Below are 25,321 nucleotides of genomic sequence, written 5' to 3'. Positions count from 1 at the left end.
TGTTCATATTACCTTTAAAATTAACACGTTTTCTCAAGTTAAATAGAAAATAAGACTTAATAAATATAAAATTGATGTAAATATGCAGATGCTTTGGTTTTCTGGGATTCCACTGTGATATTGTAGGAAATAACACTAAAATAACTATTAAAATGAATGTATATACCTATTTAAAATGTCCAGTGGTGAAGATTACTTTTAAAGAGAGTAAGTCTGCCCTGCCCTCACCACCCATTCTCCTTGCTTTTGGCCAGACAGTTCCTCAGGAATGCTTCTCTATTTCTTTTTAAAGAAATCAAGTCCTTCAGGTCAAAAAGGAGATTACAAAGACTTCACAAGGATAAAACAGTTAAAATTGCCATCAGTCTCTAAGGTAGTTAGCTCTGCAGTCTGGTGTTTTCATCTTTGCAATGCTTTTCCTCTGAGAGTGCCTCTAAGACCTGGTAGTTAAAAGTATAAAAACCAATTTAACGAGAACATCGATAATGATAAGTTTTATTGTGCTATATTTCCATGGTTTAACTGTTCTCCAAGTGGTCCAAGGATTTGGAAGGTCTAAGTAAATTCTCATTAAGGGAAAAGAGGGCAATAAAATTTTTAATAACACTGGTGTTACCTTACTGTAAGAGGCACTGGCAGTTAGTGAATATGAATTAAATTCTATTTAAAAAGGTTTAGGATCCTTTTATTTCATTGACAGTTATGAACTAAAGCTGTAGTTCTCACCATTTTAATTAATTATTATTATTAATAATTGTTATTATGTGAAAGCTGATGGTGCCTGGAAGACATGGCGTTACAATAACCACATTTAATTCTAAGGGCTTAATTCTGTCCCCTGAGCCCAAGGTGTCCGAGGGAGTGTAGCTGTCAAGCATTACAGAGCCTCATGCTGTCCTGCTTTGGCTGGAAGGTAGAGCATGCAGATCCCTCCAGTCTCTTGTGTGAGTGGCTAGTCCTGCGAAACAGTAGGACTTCTAGGAGTGCAGTTGGGTCATCTCCTAAATTTGCTGGTTTGGATGCCCTTGGAGAGGTCAGCTAGAGTTTATCTTTAGTAAATACATAAATAAAAATCCTCAAACCTAGTGCAAGACCAGACACAAAGAACTATGCGATATTAAGATCTGTGTAGCACGAAACAGGACAGATGTTTATTTTCCCTAAAATATGACCTTTGTATTTATGCAGTTCTGTGCAGTGGTAAAACACAGTTACTTCCCTGAGCTGTCTTTTCAGTAATGTGTGTGCTTGTGTAGACACCTACAGTGGTAGGTTTTGAATACACTCTGAAGTCAGCAAGGTCCATGAAAGGTCTGTAACATTTGTGGGGTACTGGTATGATGAATATGCAATTTATAGGTTTCTGAGGACTTAAAAAGCAAGAGTAGCATCACTTTCCAGTAGTTAGCACTTCAGCCTTCTTTGAGGCTATTGCCGAGTCCAGGAAACTGAAGTCACTGATTATACCCCTTTGCCATCACCTGCACTTGTGCCAACCCTGACACCAGATTTCAATGGTTGATACGAATAATAACAATTCAAAAAGGGCGCAACAATAGCCTGATGCTAAGGGACATTCAGTGTGCTACTACTGTTCTGTTAAACTCAGAGTAAATTCTAGTTAATGGAGTCAAAAGTGATGCAATAACATGACTGTGTAATAATGTTGTTAATTTCCCTTTGGGTAAGATCAAGCATGGAAACTGCTTTTTATTCTGACACACTGTGTCTCCAAAGGACTGTTGTGATCCAGAGACAAAGAACCAGTATGTGCTCTGGCACCTGGTCTGGCAACAGATTTCAGCCCACGGAGGACCATGTGTGGGTGGTCTCAGAAGGGTCTGCAGCTCTTCGAAGTGTCCGCAAAAAGACTTCCCCATATATGTTTAAGGAAAGTTTATTTGTAGGCACGCATATGTAGATGTGAGACTGGGCTTATCCATGCTACAGAGTTGCACCACTTCAGCTGGAGTTGCCTTTCAGACAAAAGGCAGCATGAAAATTGTTATCGCAGTGCTAATATACTTTAATTAGCTTAGTCAAACCAATTCCTCTTTAATTTATGATAAACTAACTAATTTATGATAACTTAACTGAATATTTCAGTGTTTGACTTAAACTAAACATAAGTTATTTTTCCTGAAATGAAGATATTGATGGACCAACTGCACAGACTGGGATTAATATCTTAGACCCTGGTGAAGTTTTCCCCATTAGGTGAATTCATTTCAGTTGTTGAATTTTTTTTTCCCCAAAAAAAGGTTCTCCCTCATTCCCCTGTGCTGTTTACATCTTTCAATTTTAAGATAAAACATTCAGGTGCTCCTTGAGAATAATAATTTTCTATCAATATTTCTTCTTAGTCTATTTTGATATTTTCCTCAAGTTTTTTGTTTTCTAATATTCTAGAAGCATATTCTTGGAGTTTTTCAGTGGCTTCTTTCCCATTCTGTTTGAATGTTTACTGTTGAACTCTGAAGTTTCCTACATGCATATTCTTATAGATACAAATTCAGACTAATGGGTTTTTTGAGATTAGAGTTTTTGAATGTTTCTCCATCCTCTCTAGTGATTTCATTCAGATTTATTTGCAAAACCAAGCCTGTTTTCTGAGGTCACTTTGAGTTTCAAATTGGAATGACAGTCAGCTCAATTGTTGCTTTTTTGCTCATCATTAAGAGTGTCTTACAGTATTTGCAGTGCAATGGAAGGTCAAATTCCAAATGAATTGGAGAGGCATTCTCCTTAAAGACAAGGAGGTTGAATGTTTGTTTATATGTGCGTGAAACTAAAGTTTCAAGTTATAAATGTTTAGATATTAATGACTTTAGAAAGGAAAATGTCTTTATCAGATTGTGAAGGCTGTCTTAGTTTAATATTTACATTGCTGCTGTGTACTGATGGGATGAATAAGAAGCATTTTTATTGTACCATTGTGAAATTTCCAATTTTGCATGAATTGATTTTGTACTTCAAGCTAGTCATTATCCTGAAGTTACCATTTCCACCTTTCTGTCTTCTATTTCTTTCTTATTCACATTTGGCAGAAGCAGAAGCCTATTCCTGTTGTATAGTCTGGTGCTGTGAATGTCCTTTTTATAATTTAATTATATAAATAACCAAATCTAGTGCCTTTTACAGTGTATTTCCTTAAGCAAACTAAGTGGAATGCTTTTTAATAACCATATAGCCATTTGATGATTTTGATACTTTCCATTTGAAGACAGTTTGGATATAGATTCATATAGAATTACTTAAACTACTGCATATAAATTAAACATTAAAAAGGTAGATACAGCCAGACTAAGCAGCTCAATTAAAATCTTTGGTTATGCAGTTACTGCCTCAAGGACACTCCATCCATTTCATATCATATGTCCTTCTTTTGAAAGATGATCGGTGGGTTTAAGTAACATCTCAATGTGCAGGAAATTGCATAATTTATAGACTTTTAGAAATGAAAAACAGAAAACTGTTTTTTGTAAATTAAATCTCCCTGTCTTTTTTTCTTCTCTCCCCTTGCAGATTGGAACACTGAAGGATTACTACCATTTCTACCACAGTAAAACAATTAAAAGGTCAGTCCTCTCAAGTAGAGGTACCCACAGCTTCATTTCAATGGAACCAAAGGTAAGAAAATCCACCGTGTGTCTTAGGCAAAAGCCTTTGCATTTTTCATATGAAATATCAAACCAGAGTACGTTGACCTGAATGGCATATAGCATTACAAGAACTGACACGCTATCTGTTCACTAAGGTTCTGCTTCCCATTAAAGTGAAACAAAGACAATACCATGCTATTAAGTATGTGCTATACTTGGAACATAAGGTCCAACATTATTCATGGAGGAGTGCAGGAATTTTGTTAATGCACTAATCACTGTGCTGTGCTTCTCTGCAAAACCACATGTGTAACATTCATGTTTGCAGAGCTCCTTCTGTAAATCAAGCAGCTTTCAGAATGAAGATGAGCAGTGTGGGATGGTATAATATGAGGGGAAAGTTTCTTTTGCTTTTTTCATGTCTTTTTCTGAAAGAAAAGGTGTGTGAGGGATTAAAATGAGAATGCTCTTTTCTGTGGTCCTTTTGGCAGTTCCTACTGATCTTAATTTTAAGACCTGTTTGAAAAATGGTGTCATATCTTTGGAGTACGTACTATAATAGGTAACTGTCAACATAATTTAATTACTGATTTATAGTTAAGTATAATATTGTCTTGTATCTGTACCCAAGACACACTTTTGTTTTAATCCTTTAATTTCAGTGGTTGGTAGCTTTGTCACTGACTGTAGAATTAGATTTCTTCTGAATTTCTTTTAGAAAGGAAGATTGGAGAAGATCCCATTAGCTTTTTTATGCTGTTCATGCAACCCATTCTTCCCAACAAACCCCAGAGTCCCTGGTGTTTTTCAGTGGTGATAACAGTCAAGCTTTTTTTAAGTACTGGGATGATGACTGTTATCTGTGTACCTGATTGTTCAGGTTTTATTTGACAAAGAATTTACGAAGAAACAGTTATCAGTAAAAGACAGTTTGAATACCGTAGATGTACAGTGTGCAACTTGAGCATCATGCAGGAGCATCATACTTCTGCAGTCTGGAAAACCATCTTTAGGGCTGAAGTTTTAGGGCTGAACTGAACTGCAGATGGGGCTGAACTGCTTAACCCCATAAGAGCACCAGGAGCTCTGCTGAGCAGCATATTTTGGGGATTGGTGTGAAAATGATCAGGGCCCAAATCTCTGTTCCCGCGGGTGCTGAGACCACCTTTCAAACAAACAGCACTGCGCTTTGAATAGGCGACACTGCAAAAGGAAGGGAAAATGTTCACATCTTTGTCAGTCCATGCTCTTTGCTGTGTGCACAAAGCTGGAGTGATTTACACGCAAATGGGCAAGTTCACGTGCATGTACCACCATAAACTTTGGTGTTACACCTAGCTTCCACACACCCCTTCTGCACCCCTGGCAGCCAGCCCAGGCTACTGTGGCCAGAATCATGAGAGACTCATAAGGCAGACCACAGCAGAAAAACCACAGCCATCATTTATTTTCCAGTGCTTTCCATGTTATGCCATTTAGGTCTTGTCCCCAATCTGTGCAGCTGCTGGTACAGAATTTCTGAATTTCTGAATCATTGTTAAATATCACTTTAATATTGAGAAGCTCTAGAGAGGGTTGTGTAAGGTACTCAAGCCTGGTAATGATTCTGTACCCAAAGAGAAGCTGACGGTCTAATACCTCGATCTGGCAAAAGTGTGTGTGATTGACTTTGTGACTATTCCACTAAACCTGGGCTTGGGAATTCTTGTGTGACTGTATCTAATGCCAATATTTGCAGCTGATTAGATGGCATGTGTGTTTGTGAACCAAGGAACACTGAGATTTGTTTACTTTCCAAGTAGTTTAATGGTAGTTTACTTAATGTTTAAAATCATCTCTCTGTAACATGCACACACAATTAGCTTGATCTGTGCATGCTTCTGATGTGGCTCACTAATTTGCTCCTTTATGAAATTTTAAATGATGGAATTTTTATTGAGTGGTAATTCATTATGTAAACAACCTGCACATAATGGAGGAACCATTATGAAATCTGGTATTTCTAAACTACTTGTGTGCATAGTGGCTGATTTCGCTGTGTGAATGCATAGGAAAAGGTATAAGGGTAGTACAAAATCTTGCTATGGTGGATTTCAATTAATGAATTGCTTTGAAGATCTTTGGCTTGATTTTTTTCTTCTGGAAAAACCTCTTGACACTGTTACAAACAATATGAATAGATCCAACAGGGAGTATAAACTGAAGACATGTGGATTACACATTTTGACAATTTTCCCAGCATTAAACAAACATTATTCTGTATTTAGATTAAAAGGTAAAGGATATGCAGGGTAACACGATTTTGTCCATTATCATCCACATCCTTGCCTAGCAATGCTGCATGTTGTCATTTAGAGATGAAATGGAATAAATAGTTTTAGGAAGAGATGCCCAAATGAGGCTTTAATGTTCTTAACATAGATTGTCATGTAGAAAATTTGAAACATAGCTTTATCCACGGCATCTTTCCTAGGCCTGTGTATAGTTACATGGCGTTTCCTATGTGTTGATAGAAAAACAAAGAAGTGAGAGAAGTTTGTGGATTCAGAGCAGAGATTAGTACTACGCATCAAAGTGAAGCGTTGAATGAAGTCTATTACAGAGGTTTCCGGTCTCACCAGCTGATACACTGCTTGTGGTTGGCCTCTGGCAGGGGTCAATGAAAGCACCATGCCATGAATTGAGAGCCTTTATTTGCTCAATGGAGTTTGCTCAGCAAAGTTATTTTGGTGACGTTACAATGCATGAAACAATGGGAGCAGGAGCAAAAAGGAAGTGGGAAGAGGGGCAGAATCAGTCCATAGCTGAAAGGTATCATGAAGCTGAAGCTCTAATTCAACAATTAAATAGTTGAGTTTATTGCTGGTCGGCCCTCTATTGAAATCAGACTATTACAGCACTTCCAGGGCTTGGAATAAAGAGCTGTGGTGCACCTCTGGATTTCCCACAGTGGTGAAATGAGGAATCATAAAGTGGAAAAAATTGCAAAGAATGATTGCAGTCTCAGTCTGTACGTCAGAGTTTACTTCAAAACAAAGCATAAGAAAAATCAGGTGGAGCTTTTCTATCACTGAAGAGATTGCAGTTCCAATGGCGTGTCAGAGTTTGACGTGCCTATGTATGACAATTGTACGTAGAAGTTAAACGGACAGTATAGATGCGAAAGCTGTCTTTCTATACTGAACTATTATGTGACATGAAAAGTTTGTAGTGAAAGGCTGTGATAATGAAATGTGTGACTCATATGGTGAAAAATATCCCACACAATGAAGTAGCATAAATGGCAAAGCAATAATCCTAGAAGAACACAATTCTTAAGATAATAAAAAGCAGCTTTAAGATTCGTAATGTATTCAAAGCGATGTACATACGGACTAAAGTTTGTTCCATTTTGCTTATGAGGTCCTCAGTGCTTTGCATCACAATGGAGATCTGAAGAAGATATGTGACCCATAGCAATGCTCAAAAATGTAAAATTAATAACTCAAGTTCCTGTAAAGTGTCACATTTACTAATGGGGAAAAGATTTTACAGCATTAGTGTTTGTTTATCAATCTCAACTAAGATGACATCTCATAATTTTAAAATTTTAATTAATTTCAGGTAGGTTTATTCGGGGTTTGAACTCCTGGCTCGTGGGTGAGGTTCACTCATCTTTTAGAAATTGACAGATTTCCAGTCTTACTTCCCTTGAAGTAAGAAGTAAAGCTACCTAATTTCAGCAAGATACCCTACTTGACCAGGATTTTGCAGAATTGTCATGCCTTTGTCGCCTCTGCTCCAGGATCAGAATACCTGCGGAAACATTCCTTCAGACATTTACATTCTACCAAGCCTCACCTAACCATGCAGAGATCAGATCTGTATGACCTGATAATACAAAAATGTTAGTACCGTGTGTGTGTGATTCTTATCTTTGCCATAACAAGCTGAACAGAACTGGTGGTAGCAGCCTGTAAAATGCTGGCAAGCATATCTTTGATGAGACAGCACCAGATGATCTGGTCTGTCTTCAGAAGATAGGAATGTAATGCCAGAATCCTGTTCTTACTACTGGTAGGACATTGTGGATGTTCGTGAGAGGGCAGAGGAGCAGAACTGTAGCAGCCACAAGTAAATGTTTCGTCATGTTGCTATATAGTTACACCAGTTCATATTCCTAAATAATATTCTGGGTTGATATGGGAGATAGCTGTCTAAAGTGTAGGGGAAAAGATGGATTTCCCCACAAGGTGATGGTCTTGCTTTGCCGAGGAGTGTTCCATTACTTCTGCAGCATGCCTTTGGGAAACATACATTCGATCACCGGATCAGGCTGTTCATTGCAAGTAGAGAGGAGGGTTAAAACTTTTCAGTACTAAGAAGATTGCTGTCAAGTTGTGTTTTCCAATTATTTATGAATTTAAATGTTCTAAGATTGCAGTATGAGGTTGAGTAAGGAGAAGATAAAGCTTTGAACGATCTGGATTTAATGTAGGGGCCACAAAATTCAGCAGGGATGAAGAATGTTGTTACAGTACCAAAACCCCAAGCTTTCAAAAGCCAGCATCACAGACATAGAGCTTAGAGAAATTCAGATGAGAATGTTGTTATGGGTAACGTTGTGTTTCATATTGGCAATGTTAAGTTGTTAAAGCTCATTAGTGAACAAAAAGATCTTGTTAGCCAAATAGAATAACACAACAGTTAAACACTGGGACCAGGTGAGTTACTGATGTCTGCCTGGGTAGCCATAATCTGTACAAGCACTCAGAGGACAAAGAATCGATACTGCTCTACTTGTTTGCAAAATAATAGGAACTGTCATGCTGTTTCCCATGTTCAGAGTTGTGACTGGAGGTTTAAGTTAGTTTTTAAGTAATGCAATATCTCCTACTGTGGACCCTTTATTTAATTGCCTCAAAAAGCTTTTACATGAGCAATCCTTCCATTTTTAGTTAGTCAAAATCAAGAACCAGACTTGCTATTTCCAAGGAGCCTGTTGCTGGGTGAGTTAGAACATGAACTGAATCACAATGTATGAGAGGGCATAGCAACATCTCCCTTTAGCACCTGCCTCCGGAGTATTAAAAAGTTTCATGTAAGCATAAGCAAATAGTCCTACAGTTTGGATCTTTTTTCAGGGCTTTTTGAGGTATGAACTTGCTGTTCACTGACAAAGAACTGCATTAGATCCTGCTGTAATTAGTGTTGTTCTAACTGTTCCTCGTGTTGTTGTAAACTTTGCACAAGGTGGTTGGTATTTTGTTTGCTTAATGGTGATTGAAATCTGTACTCATAGAGGTGCCTGGTATATTAGTTTTAGCGTAAACCACATTCTTCATCAGCAAAAATCTCTGGGAAGTCTATGTTGCTTCAGCCAGAATCAAGAATGATTTTACTATGCTGAGGCTGCATCAGGTTTACTTTCATTTGTGACCCAGTATGGACTAGACTGCAGTTCAGAATATAGTGAGACCTAGGGGAAAACCACAGTGATAAACCCCAGAGAGCAGAGCAATAATGGAGTGGAATTGCAGCTGCATTTTGTAGCAGGTTTCTCCCTTGTCTACACCAGCGCAATACCCGAAACACTTGAGAAGGTAGGGTGAAATTTCTAATCGTTCTGAGGAATAGAAACCTAAAATTTGGTGTTCCTTTTTGCCACGTGGAAGAGTGTGTACTCTGTGGATGATATAAAACCAGGTCACAAATGAACCTTGGGTGACTGTAACCTAAAGATGAAAGGCTTAATCCAGAGCATGTTCAGAGAGTATCACGTGAATATACACGATCTTCCCTTGTACTGTACTGACCAAACACAGTGCTGCTATAACAAGAGATAATGGTTCTTCAGTCAGCAAATTTTGTCATATAATGGTAATTTCTCTTCATTTGTCTACAACAGATAGAAGTATTTAATGAAATTGATTGTAACAGTAATGGGACTGAGGTTTATTTGTAAGGAATAAAATCTTTGTTAATTTCTAATTCTATTTCTATATTCATGAGATAGCTGACTTTTCTATTAGTATTTAAAGAAACCCTCAAAAAATAATCAGTGAAGCTTGCTAGTGGAATTACCTTTTGATGTTTTCTACTAAAAGCAGAAAAATGGCCAGTAGAAATTCAGTGTAATATAATTTTAGAAAAGGAAAATATTCACTGTCGGGAATATGGAAGTGTTTCTTGAAATAAATTATTGTGCTTGATTACCTACACTTATATTTCCATTTCATCATGATTATCCCAGTTGTTAGCACCTGCCTCAAAGGGTTTTGTCCCCTTGATGTTGCTAATTGCATGTGCATTTAAAAGAAATGTTAGATTTCAGAACATTCCAATTTTCTGATTGCCAAGTCATTTTACAGAACTCCTTGGCAATGACAATCTCACTGTTAACTTTTGGGCAAGAGTTGGAGATTAGTCGAGAGGTTTTAACTGGCTCACTTCCTAATTAGTGTAGCAAATGGTTTGAGGAATGAAAAAGACATTATTCAGTGGGATTGCATTCTTTTGCTATTTTCATATCGTTATTTTCTTAAGCTGGTAATGAGATGGTCAGGGAAATTGAAAGACTACAGGATGGCAAGGAGTTGGGTCAAGATTTTGACCAATAGTATGCTGTGAAAAACTTCAGCGTCCCACCATTTTTGTCAAGTTATCACAACATTACAGGACTCCAGCATCAGACTAGCTATCAAATATCCCATTCCATCACTCAGCAGTTTATAGGGATTGCAGCAGAGCTGCTATTATGGTCTCTGGACTTCATGGTCAATGAGATATATTGGCTGATTCTAAAGAGGCAGGCAAAGACTCAGACATCTCTCAGAGAAGTAGCTAACATCTTCTGAGATAAGGATATTCAAAATAAGGCAGATTCCATCAGTCTGTTGAGTTTGATGTATTAGGAGCCTTCTGTTTTTGGAGAGACAAAAGCAGAAGACCCTATGCAGTAGCTTGGGGCTTTGCAAGAGACTCACTCTATCAAGAGGGAAAAAAGAAGTAACCCATTCTGAATTTTTGAGAGCAACATGTGTCTTGAACATAATAAGTCTTAAACACTTCAAAAAATTAGCTGGATTGTAGCTGGGTTTTAGCTTAGAGCTGTTTAACTACATAGCGGATTTTTCTTCTGCGAAATCAGTGTTCTTTGACTTCTCAGCACTTGGTGAATTTAGGGCTTATGCCGATGGGACTCCTTGGCTTTGCTTCATAGTGTGTGTTCTGCTGCTAAAATATGTTCTCTTACCAGCAAACGTGTCGAGCAGAAGTTAGGATCAGTGGCAATATTTGTGACTGTAGTCGAGATCTTGTTACAGAAATTTGTTTAGGAACCTTCAAAAATGAAATGTTCTTTAGGAGTGATGGAGAGGAAAACTTCCTTCAGGGGAAACTTTTTCTGTATAGGGCACAAATATTTCTGCAACTGAATGTTATACAGTGCTACATTCACAATTTTAAGATTTAAGATCCAAAATGGAATATAACTCTTAAATTTCTTGAATTTGAGGACAAATCAGGGAAAAGAGTTTTGTATGTCACTAGTGGAAGCTCAAAAAAACCTACATTTAAGTAACTTAAAGCCTAAATCTAACCTGTTTGCTTATGATAGTGGTCACAATTTTCTTGTGCAGACAGATCTTTACTGGAGCTGCAATGCTGATGCCAGCAATGGATAAATTCAGAAAAATGTCTTACTATACCTAACTGCAAATATAACATTGGCTGTAGCATTTGTCATCATATTTTAGAAGATAAAAGCACTTAAAATATAGATTGTTTTGTTGTTCCTAACTTGTATTCTTTAGGTATTAGAACACTTCAAGTTACTACAGTTGCAAAGTTGACTTGTACATTAATGAAATAACAAAAACAAGGAGGAAAAAAACCTCTGTCCATCCATTGCTTCATTAGAGGACACTTCAGCATCAGAACCATGGAGGTAAAGGTTGGAGAAACGATTTGAGCAGCATGCATTCCAGTATGGTGCAGTATGTCATGGGAGTCTTCAGCTGGCAATTGATTTGAGCAGGGACTAGTGGAGGTCCCAGCCACTTTTGCTGAGAGTGTAGAAGGTATATGTGGCACGCTGTATCCCTATCTTAATTAGGAATCATTAGGTACATCTTGTGTACCTTGCGTTATCTAAATGTTTTCTAAAATATCTCTGTTCTAGGCTAAGAGTTTCTCACCACCTCTCTGTCCAGAGTTTCTAAACATGTTGCTGTTGCTTTCTTGCTTTAACAGCACAACTGCCTGGTTGGCTTTCCCCATGCAATCTGGGAGTGCTCATCCTCATTCAAAATGAGACCATTAATGAGGGACATACAATGCATATGCAGCCAGATCACACTAGCTTGTATTTTGTTTTGGAAGTGCAAATGCTACATTGTTTTGTGGTTTTGTTTTTTTTTTTTTTTTAAAAAAAGGAAAATCCACTTGCAGCCTAAAAAGGAAAAGGGTGTTACGTTCCTCACACAATTCAGGAACTGCTAAAGGATTTTGCTGAGCCTTAACAATGACAAAAGTACTTTAGGTAAATCTGTGTGTGGGAAATTTAAACCCATAAGATGACTATTTTATCATAGCAGTTATAAACATGTAAAAGCAGAGGATTATAAAGGAAACTGCTTGGCGATCCTTGGTCCAGAGATGCTAGTAGGTGTTAATAACATTTGAGTTTCATTACAGTTCATTACAGTAAAGCAGTACATGCTCCTGTGTTGTTTAGCACCACAGTGTGTTTACAGGTGATAAATGATAGGGCAAATAAATGTTTAAAAAAAGGTAAGATGAAAGTAAGTCCTTTCACTGCTAATCTCTGTTCCAAGAGCTTGCCAGGCAAGACAGCAGCTCTGACAGGTACAATGGCCTCCTGTTACACTAAATGTGCTTTCTGATGTGGTTGGAGTAAGTTTGCATTGCTAGTGGCAGAGAGATAGCATATTGGTGATTTGGCTACTGGGCTATAAAATTGCTATGTATCTGTCCTGGTGTTGGCTGGGATAGAATTAATTCTCTTCCTAGTAGCTGGCATAGTGCTGTGTTTTGGATTTAGTACGAGAACAATGTTGATAACACACCGATGTTTTTTATACTCAGTTGTCCTGGTTTAGCCCCAGCCGGCAACTGAGCGCCACGCAGCCGCTCGCTCACTCCCCCACGGTGGGACGGGGGAAGGAATCAGAAGAGTAAAAATGAGGAAAGTCATGGCTTGAGATAAAGACAGTTTAAGAGGTAAAGCAAAAGCCGCACACACAAGCAAAGCAAAACAAGGAATTCATTCACCGCTTCCCATGGGCAGGCAGGTGTTTGGCCATCTCTAGGGAAGCAGGGCTGCATCACGTGTAATGATTACTTGGCAAGACAGACGCCATCACTCCAAACATCCCTCCACCCCTTCCTTCTTCTTCATCCCAGCTTTATATACCGACCATGACATCATATGGTATGGAATATCTCTTTGGCCAGCCGGGGTCAGCTGTCCTGGCTGTGTCCCCTCCCAGCTCCCCGTGCACCCCCAGCCTGCTCGCTGGCAGCCCAGCACGAGGAGCTGGACTGTCCTTGACTGCTAAGCAACAACTGAAACCATCAGCATGTTATCAACATTTTCTCATCCCAAGTCTAAAATGTAGGCTCACACTAGCTTCTGTGAAGAAAACCAGCTCTATCCTGGCTGAAACCAGGACATCAGTCAAGGACTTTTAAGCTCCCCATGCTCTACTAGCTGTCCCAGTCTGGCCAAAGGGGTATTCCCGACCCTATAACGTCATGCTCAGTGTGTAAACTGGAGTTGGCTGGTTGGGTGGGAGTCGCTGGTCGGGGACAGGCTGTGAATCACCAGGTGGTGAGAAATTGTTGCATTGGACATCACTTGTTTTTGTATATTCCTTTATCAGTATTATTATTCTTTCATTTTCCTTTACTGTCCTATTAAACTTTTATCTTAGCCTAAGAAAGAGGGTTTTTTTCTGGTTGTCTCCCCCATCCCACTTGGGGATTGGAGCATGAGCGAGTGACTGGGTGGTGTTCAGTTGCCAGCTGGGGCTAAACCATGACAATACTGGTCAAACATTGGAACAGGTACCCAGGGAGGTGGTGGAGTCACCATCACTGGAAGTATTAAAAAAAGCGTACCCGTGGTACTTGTGGTTTAGTGGGCATGGTGGTGTTGGGTTGGTGGTTGGACTTGAGGATCTTAAAAATCTTTTCCAACCTTAAGGATTCTGTGATTCTGTAATATCAAAAAAAGTCAAATCAGTAGAAAGTGGAGAGATCCTACTTTTGAACCAGAGAAAGATGCAACATTCTGGAAGAAGTTGATCCTGCAGGGATGAATGCCAGAATATCGGGGGGGGGGGGGCAGGGTAGGGAAGGCAGGCAGGGAGAGGGAGGGGGGGCGGGGAGAGAGAGAGACTGAAAGAAAACACATTTTGGAAAGGAGCATCTCAGAGCAGACCGTCTAGGAATGTGACAGAACAGCTTCTACACACCATTTCCTGAGGGCATCCAGCTTCATATGATACTAATGATATTGGTTGTAGTGCAGGATATTCTTAGAAAAATGGATTAAAGGTCTTCCCCCCGCCTTGCATTTGGAAAACTTTCTGGCAGCAGTGTTCCTGATGTAATGCGTCAACATTTTTATGCATCTGACTGCCTGCTTCTGACTGGCAAGACAATCATGTTTAATTCTAGAGGTTGTTATCTCAGCCAGCTGTTCTAAATGGTGAACAGCAAGAAATCGTTATACACATAGATAATTTGTCATATCTAGCATTATTAACAGGTAATTAAAAGCAGGGACAGGGAGCTGGAAAGATATCTCCTCCCTGCCCAGCTTATTGTATTTAACAACCTCCTTTCTTTTAGGATCATTTTAAAAAGTCAGTGTCACTGGAAGGCTGCTCATTTTCTTGGGCTGATCTGTTTCACTCTAGCAGATCCTCACCATCCTGCAAGCTGCAAGTTTTAACAGCTCAGAGGAGGTGCCAAGCAGCTATGCCCTGTTCCCAGCTGTGCTGCTTGAATGTGTGTGGCCTTCGTCGTATGACTTTGCTCCTTCGTGCTTCTGCCTCCCTACCTGTGAAATGGGAACAATGCTGACAATTGAATAAAAACTTCTGCAAATGGCAAATGCACAGCAAGTACTACGTATTTTATTCTGTGGAATTGTATTTCTCTTGGTGTCACACAGAGCATTTTATGAATACAAACAGCATTTTAGTAAAATAAAACACTCGTTCTAAATCCTTTCCGTATAATCCACTTAAAGCAGTCATATCCATTGATGTGTTGACTTTTGTTTACATAAGCTGTGTTTAACCTACATTATTGTTTGACATTATTTTTTCCCCTTTTTAGAGGGAGAGTAAATGCTGTCACTCCCATTGATGCTGAAGTTCTAAATAAGTATAAATACCAGAATATTGGTTTATCTTCGCTTTTGTAAAAGATCCAAATTAGAAATTTCTTTTTAAGTATGTTTACCAAACTCAGAGTCAATCCCCTGTTTCATCAGTAGCTGTTATAGCAACTTTGTGTGATCGTATAATAAAACTAGAATTTCTGAATTCTAAACAATTTTCTGTTTTCCAGGGTGTTCCTAAGAAAATATTTCTCCCGAATACAGTTGCCAATAGACTCACAGTCTGTAAGACCAAAAGGAAACATTGTGGTCATCCAGCCAAACCATCTTTGACCAGATGTCATGTGGCTCACCGGAATTAGTTTCTATTTGTAGCAGAGCATAGCTTTTAGAAATCTTCCCATTTTAATTAGAACACTGCCAGCAGTGGAGAGTTTCCAGAAATTTTCAAGATACTCTATTTTTGCTTTACCTGTGTCTATCTGGCTTCAACTTCTAGCCATTTCATATTGCTGTAACTGTCTGTGAGTTTGAAGAATACTCCTCCAGAACAATTTGATGACCTGCATATGTGTTTGGACACAGTGACCTTAATGCCCATAAACTTCCCTTTCCTCAGCTAGGAACACCTCCTAAAACCACTTCCTTCTGGATCTGTTTTTCCTCCTCTTTTCATCAGTTTTGGGCATCTTTCCTGGGTCCTTGCTGTGTCAACATGCTACCCTTGCCTTGGATGCAGGAAGCTAGCAGTGAGATTTGCAACCCTGCTCAGTGCTGATTGCAAGTATGGCAAACTTGCTCGTCGTTTTATGAGCCCAAATACACATTGATGAGGTAGTCTGAAGAAGGCATTTAGGTAATTTAATACTGTCACCTTAGTAAGAGACTGAGATTTCTTACCACTTCTTTTGACTTTCACACTGTCCTGGCAAATAGTGGAAATGCAGTCAGGCGGTTTTAAGCTGTGGTCTGATGATAATGCATGTGTTGTTAAGCCACCAGAATCCAGTTTTTTCTTTCAGTCCCTCCTATCAGCAGGTAAAGGAACTGGATGGATGCTTAGAGATATAATAATAGCACTAATAAGAAAGTTTATGAAAGCTGTTAGTTTTTGAAGCTCCTGAAATGTCTTCCCTGGCAAGAGCAGGCATCTTCTGTAGCACATCCCAGATTATATCAAACAAAGCTTATGTTTGTATACTTCAGAAGATACAGGTTTGCACATTTTAAGATTATCTTGGTCAGAAGAAAAAAAGTTTTATTGGTACAGAGACTACTCATAGTCTGTAATCATATAAAGAATCACATTTATATTAGGCCATTTTAAAGTCTTTTTATCCCAACAGAAGACAAAGTAGAAATAGCACATAAAGATTGCTATCAAATAACATAAATATAGATAACAGAAATTTTGGCAAGACGGCAGAGACCACACAGCAAACTCATATAAGTGGTCTGATTGGAGGTCGAAAAGCCTTAGTATATGCAATTGAAAAGTCCATCCCATAAATGATAGCCATGGAAATAATGCTCTCTATTTTCTTTTTCTCAATTTATAATATGATGAGTGTTGTGAGTTATGAGCACAGAGAAATGAATCCATAACTAAGTGGCTGTTCTTGGCATATTTCTAATGTCAGAATGCGCACACAGGGATTATCCGGAAGTTGCACAGCTGAGATGTTGCCCTTGTTTCAGCCAGGGCTTTAAAATAAATAAAAGCAGTAACCGGCAGGTTCATTAATCAAGCATCACTCCAGCTTTTATGTGGTCTGACTTGCAGAAATGGGGAGATACTGCCTTGCTGGAAGCACTGTCAGCAATTCGTGAGGTGTGGGAATAGTACTTCAGTTGAAAAAACACTGGCTTCTCTTCAGTCCTCTGAAAGTAGGAAAGGAAACTTCAGTCCTTTTCCATTTGCCTGGGGGGTTGGACTTCCATGTTTTCTCAGGCTGGCTGTATGTGTCTTTCACATGTAGCTCTTTACAGATCATTTCAGATGGTGATGATGATGATGTTTAGTAGCTGCAGCAATTAATATTTTAATAGCTGCAAACTTCACTGACAGCTGCAAGACTGGAGTTGAGGACAGAAAGAGGTATGCTAAGCTTGGGTCACTGGCTGAGGAAACAAGAGATTAAGCCAGAAATGACTGAAGAGGACACAGGATGTTTCCCTTTTCTGTTTTTGTTTGCGGGGTTTTTTTTGTGTGTGTTTGTTTTTTTTTCTTCACTACAGCTTGCGCCAGAGGACACAATGCTAGCAATTCCCCCTCTCTTGATTTGAAGTGATAGATAGAGACATGCTGTCCTTGAAGGAAATATCAAGGTGTGTTACAAAGGCACCTGAAAAGCCAAAAATCTAGTGAAATGGGGTGGTGTAAAATATGCCACTGATACTTCCATAAAGAGCAAAACCCAATTATTTTTAATATTTCCAAACTCTAAAACTGAAACTTGATATAAGCATTTTTGTCTCAATTCTGAATTTTAAATACCTACTTTAATTGTATTATTTAATCAAGGTAGATGTGGAAAAAAACCAATTGATCCTTTCCTTACAATCTAGTTGAAGCTGTCCCTGCTCATTGCAGGAAGGTTGGACTAGATGGCTTTAAAGGGTCCCTTCCCACCCAGAGATTGTATGACTCTATGATTTTATGATTAGGGATATACTAAGTGGTAGCAATACAGGCAGAATCAAAAAAACCCAACGGGGATCAACTTTTCCTGTGCTTTAAAGTACAGAAAATTGCTTGATTTGATATTTGATATTTGATATGTTTTGTGACTGAATTCTTCCATGGCAGATTTATGTTAAACATTTCCTTGTTGGCAAAGCATCATTAAGGAAAAGTGCTAGAAATACACTGAGTAGTAGTGATAGTCTCTTCCTTTGTAGAGAGTAACAGTATTGTGTGAGGACAATTTCAAGTTTTGGTCAGTGAAGAGACTACTCAGGAGAAGTATTTGTTTTGGTAAGACCAGTATACCACTGTTGTATATTATATACCACTTAATTGCAGAATACTTTTACTGTCTCACTAATTCTCAGTAGGTTTGCTGAACTGCTGTGAATATCTATGGCAACAGAAGCCATGGCAAACCCTTGACTGAATCAACACCTTTGGAATTACACTGGTATTTTTGACATTTGAATTTGACCCGGTGGGAGAAATTTGTCTTCCTAAGAAGTCATTCAGTGGATGATTTAAGGCCATCTTAAATTAGCACGTGCAGATGTCTGAAGGACTTAAATGATTTATGACAAGAGTTGTAGGACTAGCCTAAGGAAAGAAAAAAAATCCATCAGAAATTTCTATAGGTTTTTTTAACATATATCATCATTGCTGCAGTAATATAAACATAAAATCCAAGATATTTCAACTGCCAGATGTTAGACTCCAAAGCTAATTAAGTTTAGAGAGCTTAAAGTTTTATCCCCTAGTGGGTACTGGATTTAGCATCAGTCTTTCAGTTTTTTAAGAAGATGCAATTTTAGGCCTAAGTTAGATGGAATTATGACATATCAGTTTGTGTTCAGAGCGATACTAATACTAATCCTCATGGTGTATTGAAATTCTAGATGATTATACTGTCCCAAGACTAGATACACTAATGTGTAAAGCAGAGCTTTAGGTACTGTACCAAGCAGACCTATCAATTAGAGGTCTTTTTTTAAATTGTAGTGCCTTGTAGCTCTTGAGTTGTTATGAGGTGAGTTGTATGACCTGTGGCTATAAATGGTAAAGTACCTCGTATAAACATAAGAGTTGCTTTTAAGCTAGTGCAGCAAAGATTTGTTCCTCACTTTTCCAAGCTTAAGTTATTTTAGAAACTGAACCAGAGCATCTGAGCTGGTTATAGAGCACTTAGGAAGAGAAAAAATCCCCAACTGCTTGGGACATGCTTTGCCTGCGACAGCTGGGGCTGGTACTGCTGGAAGCCACCAGGCAGGAGCCCAGGCACCCTGGAACTTGTTCTCAGCTCTGCCACAAAGCTGCAGTGTGATTTTCATCCTGTAATTTTGAACAGCTCTGTGGTCTGTTGTGGTACAGCGTGCGAGAGGGGAGGTTGGGCAGAGGTCGTGACCACCTTCACTCAGTAGTTGCTACAGTCGCACCTATGAGCAGAAACCCTGCTCAGTCTTCCCCAAGGAGAGAGAATGTGGGTCTTTCTGCCTTTCATTGTTCCCTGCTTTTCCAGTAAGACGTGAGTCCTGGCCAACAGCAGACACACTGAGCTGTTCCAGAACTTCAGTGTGATGCTTGTCTTTCCTAGCAGCTGTGGCTGCTAATAAACTGCTTTGGGACCGAGACTGCATCTCCACTGCTAGCCAGGTTGTGCCCTTTTCCCAACTTACTCCTCTACAGTCTTGCTCCTAAAGCAGGAAGGTGACTTCGCTGCTGCACACAGTTGTAGGCTGATATGTGTGGGTATTTGTGAAGAGCTCTGTGCTCTATGGGTAGGAAAGGTGCAGAGGAAAAGCAAAGGGTGTTTCAGATATGTTAAAATGCACAGCTGTAGATCATTGTACCTCATGGATGTGGAAGTATGGCTGTAGTGCTACAATGGATTACTTGTACGTAGCAAAGTATGTGAAAACCTCTTAATTCATCAGGACTGACTGGCTTTTCTATGGCTATGAGGTGGAAAAACGTGCATTGAATTTCAGTTTTGTTCCATTGGTGAGACTGCGGTAGCTTGCCCTGCTGTTGTGCAAGATGTGTTTTTTTGGCCTTAAGTGGTAATTTCAAGCATTCTATCCTTCTTTCCTGCTCTGCTTTTCTTTTCTCTCCCCAGCCTGTTCTAACATCTGTTTCTTTTTTTAATCTTGCTTCTTTGAGAATGTGTACCATAATTATGACAACTGCTTTGATTGTGGTTTGTTATTGACCCTTGCTGAAGAAGCACTTTATCAATCAGCAAGAACGCATCACTTAGTGCTGCTGGATTCACTGACTTTTTATCCAACTTTAGACTCCTACAGTTTGTGAAATGGTATCTGCAATAATTTTCCATGCTCTTGACCTGTGTCAACAGCTACTTTACCCAACTGTCTTCAGCTATTTTTATAGTGCAAACTGCCTGCTGCTACTGCTGGTCATGGAATACTGATAAGTTAGGAAAACAGCCTGGTGTTTAATTATAATTTTAAAAACCCACAAAATTCTTATTAAGCGGAATAGTCTAACTTTTGGTGGTCTTACTTTTGTGACTCTGCACACAGACAACAGGAGGTGTGCCATGTGCCAACAGTCTTAGTTACCCCTCCTGCATTCCTGAGTGATGGCTTGGGTCTCAGTTGTTCAGTAACCCGTATACGGCTGTTGGATATTGGTATATCCTCCTACACACTTTAATCCTAAATTTATTGACTTTTTGTTTTCATTACATGTGAAATGCAAAAAGAGAGTATTGTCAAATGATATGCTTACGTAAAGCTTGTGTCACAGAAAATGTCATGATAAGACAACTAATGTACATACTTTTTTTGTTGGAATCACAGAATCAGAGATTAGTTTGGTTTGGAGGGGACCTTAAAGATCATCTAGTTCCAATTTCCCTTGCCATGGGCAGTGACACCTTCCACTAGACCGCATTGCTCAAAGCCCCATCCAACCTGGCCTTGAATACTTCCAGGGATGGGGCATCCCCAGCTTTTCTGGGTAAACATGTTCCAGTGTCTCACCACCTCACAGTAAAGAATTTCTTCCTAATATCTAGTCTAAATCTACCCTCAGTTTAAAACTGTTACTCCTCATCTTATCACTACATTCCCTGATAAAGAGTCCCTTCCCATCTTTCCTGCAGGCCCCCTTTAAGTACTGGAAGGCCGCTAGAAGTTCTCCCTGGAGCCTTCTCTTCTCTAGTCTAAACAACCCCAAGTCTCTTCAGTCTGTCTATATACAGGAGGTGCTCCAACCCCTGATCATCTTTGTGGCCTTCCTCTGGACCTCCTGAAGCAGGTCTGTGTCTTTCTTATGCTCGGGGCTCCAGGGCTGGACACAGGACTGCCGGTGGGGTCTCAGCAGAGCACAGCAGATGGGCAGAATCGCCTCCCTCGACCTGCTGGCCACGCTGCTTTGGATGCAGCCCAGGATACGGTTGGCTTCTTCTGGTCTGTGAGTGCACATTGCCGGCTCATGTCCAGCTTTTCATCCACCAATACCCCAAGTCCTTCTCCGCAAGGCTGCTCTCAATGCAGCCATCCCCCAGCCTTTATCCATGTTTGGGATTGCCCTGACCCATGTGCCCTGACCCTTACAGTTGACTTTGTTGATCTTCAGGTGGTTTGCATGGGCCCACTTCTCTAGCCTGTCCAAGGTCCCTCTGGATAATGTCCTTTCCCTCGAGAGTAGGAACATTGAGAACAGTTTTTCTCCTGTGGATTATTCTGGGCCAAGCAGAGTCTCATGTTCTCTCTCTGAGAGTGCCAGCCTCACTCTTGTCCTTTTTCAGCTGAGTCCATCAGAGCTCATGTGCATGTGAGTGTTTCAAGGTCTTTAGGCAGGTGAAGAACGAAGTGTGCCAGGCACAGCGTGAGACCATCCCCACAGTGAGGGAGGATGCTTGCCCAGAGCAATTCTTCTGTAGACAAACTCCAAGTAAAAGTGCTGCAATGCTGTCCAGAGCCAGCTTTTTACATGTGAGTGTTGCCTCTTTTCCTCATCTGTCCTGCCTCCACACAGATTCACTGCTTGCTTGCTCGGCCATACTTTCCATGTCCCCTATCTGAGTTTTCTCTCTCTTTTTCTCTTTAATCTATAGTGTTCCTGTGGCACCTGCTTGCTTGTTATCTGAGCAGGAATTTCTAATTTCTTCTTACAGGCGTAGGATAGATTGAGGTGAATGATGGCAGTACGAGGGATAAAGCCATGATTACATTTTGGAGTGGCACCTTCAAAAAGTCTTCATCACAGACAGAAGACCCACACCTTCATGTTCAATTCTGCAACATAAAAATTATAGATTCTGGGTTGAAATGTGTATGAGGTACGAAAATGTATGAAAAATTTTTCCCCATATATGCTTTCCTCAAAATGGAAAGGATTATACCTTCATCTTGCCTGTAACTGCTGCTTTATAGTAATGGCATTTTCACATACTGGACTTGACACATTTTTAATCAATTTGAAACGATTTATTCAAGCAGATTCTCTCATGATATATTTGAAAAAGTACTCTTTCACAAGAGTGTCTAGTGTTTGTATGTTAAAAATCACAGTGTTTTGATAAACTGGTGGATTATTCTTTTCAGCATTTAAATTTTTTTACATTTTTCAAACTTTTTTCCCCACAGTTTATTACACTGGAGGAGGTCTTACTGCAGCATACTTACATGGGGCTCCTTTCCCAATAATTCTATTGAATCAGTGAGGGTGAAAATAGTAGAAAGTAGTTTTGTTTCACACAGAGATAACATTTCTTTGTAATTTTTAGCACTTAAAGAGAATAAAAGGGTGGCATGCTTGAATTAGCTTATAGCAGCTTTTAGGCCATAGCACTGTTCCATACAGGTCTGCGAAGAAGAGCTGCATCGTGCACAGAACAACCCTGTGTGTGCTGAAGTGAGGAGACTGGAAATGGTGATTTTTTTTAAAATAGTTTGGTCTCCAATCTGGCTTGGCTTTGATTTCTAGACATTCAGGAAATGGAACTTTAGAAGCTGAAGTGGATAGGAAAATGTGCACTGTTCTCCCTCAGCAAGTGTGACTTTATGGAAATGTTAAAATGCACCTCATTGTTTGCATAGAGTCTCCTTTTGGTAAGAAATGGGAATCTGTATAATCAATTACTCCAGAGATTTTCCTTCAAGGCCTTTGGGTTAGAAAGTGTGGACACTTTAAAAGAAAACACTCTTATACAAACAAGCTCTTTCCATACAGAATCAAACAAATCCAAGATATACCAGGCATTTGACAGTGACATGTGGATGAATACTCACAAAATACTCAAGTGAAATATGTGTCAGAATACTAAAATAACTGCTGAGTCTTGACCTTGTGTTCATTAATATAACCCAGTTGTTGTACAATTTAACTTGAACTGGAGACTACTGCCAAGTTTTTCTGTTCACTTGTGAGAGAAAAACCCCAAACCCTATGGTTCAGTGCAGTAAGCTATTCTATTTATATGGCAACGATACGTTCTGTAAACTAAACTTTATGCACTGACTTCTCAGATGATAAAATTGTCTTCCTGTGATGTTTTTAATTATATTCTTTATGGTTATATCAGTACATCCTCAGAATAAAACCAATTCATAAGCAGATCTCAACATAAGGTGTTTTCTAAAAATCTTCCAGACAAGGCTATAATCAGGGCTGTGATCAGGCACGTTGTGATGTTTGAGGTTGCTCTGTGTAGCGTCCTGGACCCCTCATAGCAGCGCGGAGTCACTGACTGGGAACAGTCAGTGTTAGTGCTTAAAGTGAGTCCTAGTATTTTATACCAGGTTTGCCTCGTTTGCAGAAAAACTAGGGGTGACCTCATTGCTCTCTACAGCTTCCTGAGGAGGTGCTGATCTCTTCTACCTGGGATCCAGTGGTAGGGCACGTGGCAATGGTTCACAGCTGCACCAAGGGACGTTTAGAATGGACGTTAGGAATCATTTCTCTCCAAGAGAGCGTGGTCAAGCACGGGAACAGGCTCCCTAGAGAGGTAGCTGATACTCCAAGCCTCTCAGTGTTTAAGAGGCATTTGGACAGTGCCATTAATAACATGCTTTAACTTTTGATCAGTCATGAAGTGGTCAGGCAGTTGGACTAGATGATCATTGTATGTCCCTTCCAACTGAAATATTCTATTCCATTTGGTTCCATTCCATTCCCTCATTGGGGAGCTACCTGCACTATCTTCCCATATGCATACTCAGGCAAACATGACATTTACCCTTCTCTGTATTTGTACGTAATCAAATGGCTATTTTACTTATAGTAATTTTATGCATACATAAAATTGTCATTAGGTCTTACAGGAAGACAGGAAGTTATGTTTCTTTTTCTGGCTTTGAGTCTGATCATGCAAGCTGCGCAGCTGTTCTGCAAAATTACTCTTTCATATGTTTTCCTTAACTTTCCTAGGAGTTGAGGAAATAGGAATTACGAACAACACCCAGCACATAATAGGAGCAGGCCCTGCAACCGATACACAATCTGAAGTACAGTCACTTAACTTTTTTTGTTGAAAGGTGGTAGGTAAGATACAGAAAAATATTTATCCATATCTCACTAAAATCTAACTACCTCCTATACTACAGGCTTGCAGGTTAACTCAGTTGATACAAACTCTTGTACAAATATATGCATGTACATAAATACCCACATATATACAAAATTCTTTGAGTTAAATTGTTGTTCCAGTAAACTGAAACTGTGCAGTGAGACAGTGTTTATGATTGCTTGGACTAAAGAACTGTCTGATAAGTGTTCTCAATAAGGAGAAGATAAAGGAAACAGAGGAATTAAAAATTGGTGTTTTTTTGAGACATCAGTGTATCATGTATCAGTCTCCATAAGTGCTAAGCTGCCTTTATGTTTCAGTCTTTTTGATGGTCAGCAGATACTTGCAGCTGAATAGGCAATAAATAAATGGAGACAACATATTTTCACAGTGAATAATAAAGAATTTTGCAATTTATCTTGTCAAGAAAACCCTTTTCATTTGTCCATATAGAAACGGTATTAGGTTGTTCAAGTTCTACTTAAATTTGTGTGTTGTGCACGCTTCTAGAATATTTTACACTCCTCTGGCTCCATTTACAAAAAGAAAGTTCTTTTTCAAAACCGTCTCACAGTTGCTAATCGTAGTTCTTATAGGACACTTGATGCACAGGAGTCCCTAATGCCAAATTAGATGCCCTGGGTCTCTGATTTACAAGCTCCTCTAGGCAGTAGTAGTGTGGTGACAACCTTCTTCCATCAATGTTCATGCATCTAAATCAGAGGTAGCAGTGGTAGAAAGTTTAATCCTCTTCTGTTGAATCTATCTCATTGCTTTTTTCTTTGTGGACACTTTTACAACACTATCAGATCCTCAGATTGTGTTGGAGCATTTGTAAGTCCTCCCTGCAGACTCAAGATACGAATGAGTTTTTGTGATGAGTTACTATGCATAGCACGGTGTGCTCTGAGCCTGTGTGTGTTGAAATTTGTCATGTAAACAACTTTCTCAACATGGTAACATTCTCATGGAGCTAAGGATGATGACAGTCAAGGTGACAGCGAATACTCTTGCAGCATAGAAGCCTGAGACCCCTTACTCCATTGCAAATGTTTCTAACACAGGGACCCAAATCTCATAATAAGGCTTGGAAGGCGGATCTTTATCTAACCATGGTTGCTTATTTAGCTCTGTTGAAGTTT

General features: G+C 39.4%; 1 protein-coding gene across 1 annotated transcript in view; it reads left to right on the top strand.

The window, feature by feature from the left end:
• The window catches only part of PCSK5 (proprotein convertase subtilisin/kexin type 5), a gene marked incomplete at its 5' end in the record, with an annotated part of 195,672 nt that overhangs the window by 19,401 nt on the left and 150,950 nt on the right, over positions 1-25,321 (top strand). Inside the window, one exon of the mRNA XM_082013448.1 lies at positions 3,526-3,630. Within this exon, the coding sequence (XP_081869574.1) occupies positions 3,526-3,630 (105 nt within the window). The remainder of the gene's footprint in view (positions 1-3,525; positions 3,631-25,321) is intronic.

The sequence above is a fragment of the Phaethon aethereus genome, assembly GCF_964289735.1.
Source record: "Phaethon aethereus genome assembly, chromosome: Z".
Lineage (NCBI taxonomy): Eukaryota > Metazoa > Chordata > Aves > Phaethontiformes > Phaethontidae > Phaethon > Phaethon aethereus.
This window is presented reverse-complemented; position numbering and strand designations above follow the sequence as displayed.